This window comes from Bison bison, unplaced genomic scaffold (genome assembly GCF_000754665.1).
Source record: "Bison bison bison isolate TAMUID 2011002044 unplaced genomic scaffold, Bison_UMD1.0 scf7180017864034, whole genome shotgun sequence".
Taxonomy (NCBI): domain Eukaryota; kingdom Metazoa; phylum Chordata; class Mammalia; order Artiodactyla; family Bovidae; genus Bison; species Bison bison.
In genome coordinates this window covers 7,785,126-7,796,245 of record NW_011494606.1, presented here as the reverse complement: position 1 = coordinate 7,796,245, position 11,120 = coordinate 7,785,126, and the positions used below count along the sequence as shown (strand labels likewise).

Here is an 11,120-nt window from a genome sequence, read left to right as displayed (position 1 = left end):
AGGTTGGTCATAACCTTTCTTCCAAGGAGTAAGCGTCTTTTAATTTCATGGCTGCAGTCACCATCTGCAGTGATTTTGGAGCCCCCCAAAATAAAGTCTGACACTGTTTCCACTGTTTCCCCATCTATTTCCCATGAAGTGATGGGACCAGATGCCATGATCTTCATTTTCTGAATGTTGAGCTTTAAGTCAACTTTTCCACTCTCCACTTTCACTTTCATCAAGAGGCTTTTTAGTTCCTCTTCTAACTTCAGTCAAATCACCACCTTTGTCAGTAAGGTAGAGCAATAATATAGCCATTTTACTGCATCTGGACTGCATTTTATAAAATGAATAGAAAAAACTGCCAACACTAGTGATAAGCACAGGACTCAAACTTAATGCAACTAAAACAGAGTCCTTCAAACAGCAAGAAAACGGATCCAAACACCATCTAGACAGATGGTATCTGCATAAGTAGCTGTAAAGAAAAAGACCAAAGTTAAAGATGATATTAAAAATGGCTGAACCAGGGGGCTTTCCTGGCGGTCCAGTGGTTAAGACTTCACCTTCCAATGCAGGAAGGTGCAATGGACGGTTCGAAGGGTGCAGGTTCGATCACTAATCAGGGAGCTAACATCCCACATGCCTTGCTGTGGCCAAAAAAAACAAAACATACACAATACAAGCAATATGACAACAAATTCAACGAAGACTATTTAAAAAAAAAGAGGAAGAAAATGGTTGCACCATGTTGTCAATGGTATCTAAAAAGGGTGAAATTGGGATTTTCTTCATTATTTTTAGTCCTTTGGGAATTGAAACAGCCATCCATACACACTCCTATTAATACATAAGCCTATTAGCTGACTTTCACATATTTACATTTACTTAATACCTCTGGAAAAATGTCCATAGTTGAAGGTAGAGGCCTACTACACTATTCCTGGGTATAAGCATAAAAAGCGTGGCTGCAAATGAGTGGCTGGTGCATTTAAAAAACTGCCTTGGTCACCCTGTAATTCAGCAAAGAGTTGAATCAAACATAGTACCTACAACATGATCCCAACTCTACAAAGTAAAATTATATGTTAAATCTGAGTCAAAATATCAAATACAGTTCTGTCTGGGTGAGGATATGTATTTCATAAATACCCCCTCACTGTTCAAAAGAGCATCAGTCGTGAAAAGCATCAACTTTTGCACTTGGATCCCTTCCAGGTGTGGAAGCAACACGTGATATAATGTGGACCTAACGTTTCCAATCTCTATAAACAAAGAGCTGTAGAGAAAAAGAGTTGTGTAACCAAAAACACACAACAGGGGGTTCAGCTAGTCTACAGAACGTGCTCTGTCTAGGAGGAAAGAGGAAATGCACCCACACAGTAACCAGGGAACAACTCCAGGGTGTCAGACGACCATGTTCTAGGTGGTATAGACAGGTTTGGGGTGCAAGTTCTGAGGGAACTCGAAAAGTAAGGGAAAGGTCATTTCTGAGGAAAAGGCTTCTTGAGCTTGGCCTTCAATGCAGAGATTTGAGTTTTACAGAGAAAAAGGAGAGACACCTCAGGGAAATCAGTATCTTTATCTGGTACCTAATTTACTCTTCAAAGAAGTCTTCATGGATTGATTGTGTGTGTCCTTATCTGTTTTAAGCTACAATCTAGAGGTGAAAAGATGCCCTGATGAGGAGGATCGACCAATTCCAGTCAACACTCAACAGAGGCCACCCTCTAAGAACCTCCTGTGGGGACTTCAGTTATCTCTAACTCCCATGACCCCAGGTTTTGTTAACCAGCAGAATGATGAGAATTGGTGAAAACTGCAAGAACTCTCGATACACAGCTGCTACTGCTGCTAAGTCACTTCAGCCGTGTCCGACTCTGTGCGACCCCATAGATGGCAGCCCTCCAGGCTCCCCTGTCCCTGGGATTCTCCAGGCAAGAATACTGGAGTGGGTTGCCATTTCCTTCTCCAATGCATGAAAGTGAAAAGTGAAAGTGAAGTCACTCAGTTATGTCTGACTCTTCATGACCCCATGGACTGCAGCCTACCAGGCTCCTCCATCCATGGGATTTTCCAGGCAAGAGTACTGGAGTGGGGTGCACAGCAACTCTGCCCAAATTCCTGCATGAAGAACTTGAGCAAACTTTAACAGGGCTTCTAGCAGCCTAAGGCTGCATTGCCTGGGATAACCCAGCTGCCTTCTGAGTCCTTGTGCAGAAAGGTTCAGGGCTGGGAAAAGATATTTATATAGTTAAGATAAGCCCTGACCTCCTTTTCTTAAGAGCATTATACAATCAAGAGTCCTTCCTCTGCTCCTGTGGACAGCAACAGGCAGACACATCTCCTAACAAGTGTGGAATGTCTTTCTCAAGGACTTAAACTCCTTTCCTTTAAAATGAAGTCCTCTGGAAAGATAGGGCCTATCTCCCAGTCTCGGTGGAAGAACAGAATCTAACTTGCTAGCTAGGAGACCCTGCTGGCCTCATCCCCCCACCCATACGAACAAACACGTCTCACTTCCCTAACTCTGCTTGGGCCCCCACTCACTCCTCCCTTTAAAACTCCCAGGTACCTGTAAATCAGAACGCAGCTCAGCTCTTTCCGTCAATGAGTGATTACCGAATAAAATCTGTTTTCATTGCTTTAACTAACGTCCAGCTTTATCTATCTTTGACAATGGGGAGTCTCTGGGTGACTTTTGACAATTAACATAACAGACATTAGAAACAGACTTTTGTTGGGGAAAATCTCAGGAATCAAGTATATGATCTGGTTGGAAATACCTTGGCATTCCTGCCCTTATATGAACTGGTTATAAAGACAAAGTGAGTCTTCTGCCTGAGAGGGGCACCGTGGGTTTGATCTATCCAAGAGGTCCCATGCTTCGGCAGTCCTGGGCAAGTTCTTCCTTCTAGAAGGTTATCTGCCTCAGGTGAACATGCAAGCTGCATGTTGGTTCACCAAGAAGGACAAAGAGCTGCAACTTCGAGAAGCCACAGGTCAGGCTGCGTACCTGTTCTGTGCCTGCCTGTGGATAACTGTCTGCGCCAGTGGCAGAATGTGGTCTGAGACTCACTGTCTATAACCTGGACGGCTGTGAGGAAGAAGCTGAACCTCGCCAGGCTCCTGACAACTGCCAACAACCACCAAGACGGCCGCATGACGATGTATTTAACACGGCCTTAGGGTCACTATGAAAGTGAAAGTCGCTCAGTCGTGTCCGACTCTTTGAGACCCCATGGACTCTTTGAGTCCATGGAATTCTCCAGGCCAGAATGCTGGAATGGGTAGCCTTTCCCTTCTCCAGGGGATCTTCCCAACCCAGGGATCGAACCCAGGTGTCCCACACTGCAGACAGATTAAAGAAACCAGCTGAACCACACAGAAGCCTAAGAATACTGGAGTGGGTAGCCTATCCCTTCTCCAGCAGATCTTCCCAACCCAGGAATTGAACTGGGGTCTCCCACATTGCAAGTGGATTCTTTATCAACTGAGCTATCAGGGAAGCATTATAGCTCTTTACCAACTGAGCTATTAGGGCCATTATGAGCAACAACAATCAGCAGCAGTTTCTGATTTGTTCATATTGTATTTAGAATAATAAGGAATAGCAGTCTCCCAGTTAAAAGATCCGACTCAAGTCAGGTGGAGCAGTGTTGAAGGCCTGGCTCCACCACCATGTAAACATGAGTCAAGCTAATTTATCTCTTGCACTTCAGTGGCCTCATCTGCAAAAGGAAGCCAAAATGAACGTTCCTCGACTGCACAGAGTTCCTGTGAAGTGTGAGTGATACAATGTAGGTAAAAACAGCACACTTGTGGACATGAAATAAGCTTCAGCTATTGTTAGTATTATCATTAATGCTTATACCTGCCTGGATCCAGTAAAACCTGCCCAGCCTTACTCTCAAATTGCCTTGATAGCGATAGATTTTCCAATTATATATTTCACCTCTGAAAGGGCATCCTGTCATTTTTCAGTAGTGAGCCTACCTCACACTTCCAGCCCCAACTAGCCCTTAAGTTCCAGGAGAGCAAGGATGCGCTTTGTTCACTGCCCAGAGGCCTTAGCACAGTGCTGGGTACCCAGAGGCCTTAGCATAGTGCTGGGTACCCAGAAGGTATAGAGTGACCATCCTCCTGTGATTTCTGCTTCCATTAGCATCCACCAGGGTTTCCCTGGTGGCTCAGATGGTAAAGAATCTACCTACAAGGCAGGAGACATGGGTTTGATCCCTGGGTCAAGAAAGTCCCCTGGAAAAGAGAATGGCTACCCACTCCAGTATTCTTGCCTAGAGAATTCCATGGAAGAGGAGCCTGGCAGGCTACCATCCATGGAGTCACAGAGTCAGACACGACTGAGCAACTAACACACTAGAAGCCAACAGCCCAAGCAAAATCTAAGTGTATCAGAGTCAAAGCAAAAATAAAATGACCTGGAGACTGTCCAGGTACACCTGGGTAACAGCCACCAAGATGTGGGAGGTCCCTCACTCTGTACCAAATCCTGTTCTAGAGACATTATTGCATGTAATCCTCCCAATAACCCTGGGAGATATTATCATACCCATTCAACAGCTGAGGAAAACTGAGGGTAAATAATACGCACAGTCACACCAGCCCTCAGTGTCCAAATTTCCCAATTCAAGCCCAGCCTATTTTCTGGGTTACACATTGTTTCAGTTAAGGTCCCCGAATTTCTATCTCCAACCTCAAACTTCTCCCAACTTAAAAATCCAACTGATAACTGGCCATCTCTATTTAACTTCTAATAGGCATTTCAAATGCAGCAAAGCCAGAAGAAAACAATGGGTTTTTCTTGCCAAAGATCCTTCTTCCTCACCTCAGCGAGGCACTATCATCTATTCAGTTGCCCGGGTCACAAACAGAATCTCTTATTTCCACATTCCACTTCTAACCCATGCAAAAGTCCAGCTCTACCTCTAAAATATGTCCAGAAGCCAACACCATCCCACCGTCAGCACTGCTACGCCCTAAATTAAGGTAGTACACTCTCTTCTTGGCCTACAGCAACAGCAGATTGCCAGGATTCAAGCTCTACCAGGAAGGATTCTGGTTCACTGCTGAAGCCTAGAACACTGCTCACATCCAGGAGGAGGCGGTTTAAAAGCTTTCACTGAATGAACGGTTTTGACTGCTCTCACCTCCACACTAGTCCCTGACACACTCAAATCTTCATGGCGCCCAAAATGATCTGCTAAGTGTAAATCAAGCCACAGTTCTCACCTGCTCAAAATCCCCGAACAACGTTTCCCTGTAAGAGAAATAAAACCCAAATCCATCGGTGACTGACCCCACCTGGCCCTACCTGCCTCTTTACCTCATCTATGACACTCCAGCCTCCTGGACTCTTCCAACACCTCACTGTTCCTCAAACACCCTGGAAGGCTCGCTACCCAGACCCTCACATGGGTGCCTTTCCATCAGTCTCAATTCCAAGGGCATCTTCTCACAGATTTCCCCAACAACCCTACAGAGGCCGCTTTGCCCACCAGGACCTGTTACAGTATCAGTATTGTTTACTGATTACAGTATATTATTGTTTCATTGCTCCAACGTTTATATAACGCCACCCCATCCCTGCCCCAGCGGGACCAACCACTGAGGGCAGAGATGATGTCTGTCTGGCTCACTGCCCTATCTCCAGCTCTTAGCACGTGGTAGGTGCTGTGATATTGTGATATAATCAGGAATATTTATTTGGTCTTCTACTTGGGTATGGGAGGCCCAGAAGACTTAATGCTGACAGCTGAAATGTGTGGGATGCCAGACAGGGAGGAGTGTGGTGTTGTGGGATTAGGCCCCTAGCCTGGGGGATATCTGACATCCAGGTAATGTCAGAATTAAACTGTATTGTTGTACATCCAGTTAATATCCGGGGAGCTGGGGAACTAATTGGTGTGGAGTGGGGGTGTGGGGTCCATAAACTGATGTCAGAAGTGATGTAAGTAAAAACAATGCACATGTGCTCAAAAAAGTTTTAAGGATTTCTAGACTTAGATACTTTCTGATGGTGCTGTGTGTGTGTGTGTTTTAATGTAAACTTAACAGTTTCATTCATATGAAATCATAGCTTCATCACCCGCCTCCTAGCGTTGAGACCCACCACAGTGAAGCCTCAAGCAGTCCCAAGAAAGCAGAAGTTAACTTCCCTGTGATGAACAGCCAGTATTTGGTTCTTTCCAAAGTCCTGAGAGGGGGATTTTAGAAACAAGTCATAAAACCCTGCCAAAATATCGACCATACCAATAATTCTTTTACAAGACCCACTTGAGTACTGGCAATAATTTTCTGAGCTCTAAATTACCCACTGGGAGCCACAGAAGGCCTCAAGGGGCTTTCAAGTGACTGGGGACGGGTGCCTCGAAATATTGTAACCTAATTACTATATAATGAGGGGTCACCTCAAAATGGAACTCCCTCAAAATAACCACAATGAACGATCTGCAAAGCCTTCTTGAGATCTGGAATATCTGAAAGCCGCCTTCTGAGGTCCACTTTGGTCTCCAGTGCCCTCTCTTGTCACTTTGCCTGACTGAGGGCAAGTCATTCCACCTCAAGTTAAAAACCTCGATTTCCTCATTTCTGAAAAGACCAGCTTGAATGCATGCCAAGGACAGTATTAGACCTCAAAAACCCAAGCGATAACTTCACAGGGCCACTGGAATTATCGGATTATCTACCAATCTAATCGGTGGCTATACAGAAACCCACAGCTTAACCCCTGCATCCCGTACGGGCTGGCCTGATCATCGCAAGGCTGAATGTACCAGCAAGCAGCGACAGCCGGGCTAGACTCACTGGGAAAAACGAACCATTAAAACTCTGTAAAGAAATGCTGATAATCAACATGTCTGAGAAGGTGGGAGCGCAACGTCTGGCAGACTTTACCTACTTCTTCCTTTCTAACTCTGCAAGAAGGAATGAAAGCAGCGTTAAAGGTTAACACCTACTACCCATTCTGCCCTGACGCACTGCCAACCGGTAGAAGACGCCGATCCCAAGCGGGCACAGGCGTTTTAAGATCTCGGGAGCTTAATAGGCGAGAGTTACAAACACGCTCGGGCAAGTTCACAGCTGAAAGGGGGATGAGAAGGCTCGAGGTTCCTAGCTAGGGGGCGCGTTCGTGTCCAGCCAGGGTTGGGTCGGGAAATTTAACAAGCAGGGCTGACTCTTCCCTGCGCCCAGACCTGAGCCCTGCGGTTTGGAAAGCAGGCTTCTCTGTTCTCAAATGAACAGAGCCAGAGCTCTGGAGCCTTGGGAGATGTCAAGCGCAATCCGCCTGAGCCAAACGAGCCGAGTTTCGTTCAGGGCATGATAGAGGAGTGGTTGCCCAAACCCATGTCTTCTGGATTCACGGGGCTGGGGGAGCCCGGTGGCCTACGGAGCTCGGCTCCACACACTCGTGCCCTGGAGAGTAGGCGACACGCTCCAGAAACAGTCGGCACCTTCCGCCCGAACCCTGCCTGCCCCGCCCTAAGCCAAGTTCCTACCTAACGCCCAACGAGAAGACCTCGGGGTCACCTCTCGGGCTGCCCCCCGTGTGCCTCTGGTCCGCCCGCCGAAGCAAAGGGTTTCCCCGACGGCTGAACGTCGCGCTCCGGCCCGGGGCACTCACCCAGGCGGCGCGGGGTCACCCGCCCCACTTTCGGCGGCGGAAGCGGGGCGCACACCCAGGGAAGCCCGCGGTGCCTCGGGCTCCTGGCCAGGTCTCCACCGATCCGTCTCCCTCTTCTCACCTGGCCCGCACAGCACCGCGCTGACATAGCGGCGGCCGACCACCACTACCCGAGCGCTCGCCGGCTTGCAGCTTCGCTCCGGCGCTCCTGGCTAGCTCCGGCCTCAAGCGTCCGTCTGCAGACCGCTCACACCTCCACGCCGCGCAGCCCCAGCTGAGCTTGGGGGACCTAGGCCTGGGTGAAAACAACCTCCGCCAAACCCCGCCCCTCCACTGCAGGCCCCGCCCCGCAGCCCCAGGCCCCGCCCCGTCAGGCCGCCACCGCCCTCAGCCCCTCCCTGTCCCCGCCCCTTCCCGGGGCACCGCCTCCGAACCCCGTCTCCCCCGCTCGCACTTCCGCTGGCGTCAAGCAGCAGGCAGTGGTTATCACTTCCCGGTGCTGCGCTGGACTGCGAAGTCCGGCCGCCAACAGGCTGGCCTGGCACTCTCGGTCCCCGGCCCTGAAGGGAGCAGCGCCCCCAATCCGCGGCTCCGGTGGAAGAGCTGGTTGCTGACTCCAATAAAGCTAGGAGCCTTTTGTGAGCGATTCCGAGTGCCCTGCACTGAACCGGCGCGATAGGGATGGCCGGGTGCTAGTCTGTGTTCGGCCTCGCGCGGAACTGGTGTATGCAGGGGATCCCTGTTTCAGAAGTCCCTTTATCTTCTTCATCTCCCAATAAAATTTCTCAAACTTTGGTAAGATCCCCTCTGCCCAAGCTACGAATCCCTGGTCACTTAGCTGTCTTGGCACGTTACCATGGCACCTTAAGGGATCCAGGGAGAACCCCTTCTGTGCTTCCCTGTTTTCCAGTCTCTCCTCCACCACCCATAGGAGAGCGCATCCTCGCCCAGGGACTTAGTTTGCATCCCTCCTTCCTCTCTGGCTTCCCAGGTGGTTCAGAGGTAATGAATCCCCTGCCAATGTAGGAGACACAGGGAGCGCCGGTTCAGTCCCTGGGTGGAGGAAGACCCCCTGGAGGAGGAAATGGCAACCTATTCCAATATTCTTGCCTGGAAAAATCCCTTGAATAAAGGAGCCTGACGGGCTACGTCCATGGGGTCACAAAGAGCACGGATATTTGTTACATGCAGAAAGAGTTCTCCCTACCTAAATCTCCTCATGGCCACTTCCCCAAGCAGAGGAATTTCTGTTAGTGCAAACTTTGCACCAAATTCCTTTCATTCCTTAAAAGAAGGATTATTCTCTGTATTTTAGAAGTGGGACGACTGAAGCTCAGGCAATTTAAATAACTTGTCCAAAGTTTATCAGTAAAACTGAAAAAGCAATACAGGGACTGGAAGGCACGTGTCTGACCCCCTGGGGCATGACGCAAATTTGACCTTCGCCTTTGGCAAAGTAGTGTCTGTCGGCAGTTGAGGAGATGGAAACTAAGAGAAAAGTCCATGGGAACCAATGCTTGGATCATGAGCAGCACAGACTCTTCTATAATTGAGACAGGCTTCCAGAGTGCTTGCACCTGGACAACCTTGAGCAGTAGGATACAGGGAAATTATAAGTGACTAGAAATAACTGCACACATGCACAGTTGAGACAACCTTGAGCAAGAGGATACAAAAAAAGCCACAGGCTACAAGTTTTTGAGGTGCCAGGAGCTAAAGCAGGGTACTATGCATGATCCCTGTACACTGCACCACCAAAGGGGTAGACAGACATAGTAAGGTACCTGTGTGCGTGCTCAGTAGCTTCAGCCCTGTCCAACTCTGTGCATCCCTATGGACTGTAGCCCACCAAACTCCTCTGTCCATGAGATTCTCCAGGTGAGAACACTGGAGTGGGTCGCCATGCCCTTTGCCAGAGGATCTTCCTCACCCAGGGAATGGACCCACATCTCTTACATCCCCTGCATTGGCAGGTGGGTTCTTTATCACTAGTGCCACCTGGGAAGCCCATAATAAGGTACACCTTTTGCCAAACCCACTCATCCATCCCTATGGTTACACCAGTCAAGGACCCACGCAGCTTCCCTCCAAGAGCTCGCAAGGGTACCCGTTTCTTGCTTCTATTCCCTGGTAATGAAACTTGTTGTTCAGTAGCCCAGTCTTGTTTGATTCTTTGCGACCCCATGGACTGCTGCACGCCAGGATCCCTGTTCCTCACCATCTCCCAAAGTTTGCCCAAGTTCATGTCCATTGGATTGGTGATGCCATCCAGCCGTCTCATCCTCTGACGCCCTTTCCTCCTTCTACCCTTAAATTTTCGCAGCACTGGGGACTTTTCCAGTGAGTCAGCTGTTCGCATCAGATGACCAAAATACTGGAGCTTCAGCTTCAGTATCAGTCCTTTTAACGAGTATTCAGGGTTGATTTCCCTTAAGATTGACTGGTTTGATATCCAAGGGATTTTCAGGAGTCTTCTCCAGCACTCAGACTGGTGCAGCCACCTGCTTGGTGGCTGTCTATGACTCATCAGAAGCCAAGGATCTCACTGAGACTGTCTAGTCAGGTTCACTGTTGTTTGGGATGGTCATTCTGGCCCCACTTCTCACCCTGGGAGACTACTTGGGTGCCAGGAGTTTCTTTTCCCCTGGGAAGAGTCAGGCAGCTTCTAGGGAGGGGAAGGTGTGAAATCTACTTCAGTTTGAACCTGCTGGGGCTATGAAGTCTCCTCACCTTTTAGGGAAATTGGAGCATGCCACTGGGTTACAGGCAGAGCTGGTAGTAGGATCCAGGCCTCTTGAATCCTGAGCTTTTTTTTTTTTTTAATCTATGTCAAATGTGGAAGGATTCTATGATGATATTAACATCAGCTGGCAAAGAGACAATGCAACTTAATGACCAGAGAATTTGTAGACTGCCCAAGGTACCCGAAAAACATACTGGAAGCCTGAGTTTCTAAAGCTATAAAGTTTTAAATTTTAGCATCAACCAAGAACTGGCTGGATGACCTCTGAGCCTCAGTTTTATCATCTGCAAAATGGGGACTAACCATACATTAAATTAAATTGATAAAGAATCCACCTGCCAATGCAGGAGATGCAAGAGATGAGGGTTCAGTCCCTGGGTGGGGAAGATCCCCTGGAGTAGGAAATGGCAGTCACCTCCAGTATTCTTCGTTGGGAAGTCCCATAAACAGAGGAGCCTGGCCAGCTACAGTCCATGGGGTCGCAGAGTCCGACATGACTGGTATTAATAAAAACCAGTTTAAAAATGTTAAATAATCTATGCAGGCTGATTCTTCCTCTCTTCTGGAAGATCTCAAAGGAATATGGTCACTGTCAACTGAAAGAAAAATACACAATGTAAAGTGAGTTCAGTTGTATTCAGGGATCTTACTGTGAATCATAGCCCAGGAGATGGCCTCTCAGATAACACCAAATTGAGAAATTGGCTTCAGAGAGAGAAGGGGAAAGCGAGGATAAATGTAAATAATAAATAT

The 11,120-nt window shown here is 48.2% G+C and overlaps 1 protein-coding gene across 2 annotated transcripts in view; it reads right to left on the bottom strand.

Annotated features, from left to right (window-relative positions):
- The window catches only part of SERINC5 (serine incorporator 5), a 109,097-nt gene extending 101,154 nt beyond the window's left edge, over positions 1–7,943 (bottom strand). Inside the window, exon 1 of one of the 2 annotated variants that reach the window (XM_010834584.1) lies at positions 7,625–7,943. Coding sequence is in view for 1 of the 2 variants with exons in the window: in XM_010834583.1 (XP_010832885.1) it covers positions 7,746–7,772 (27 nt within the window). In the remaining variant the exon portion in view is untranslated. The remainder of the gene's footprint in view (positions 1–7,624) is intronic. The other variant, XM_010834583.1, reaches the window with a different exon arrangement.
- Positions 7,944–11,120: the final 3,177 nt, after the last annotated feature.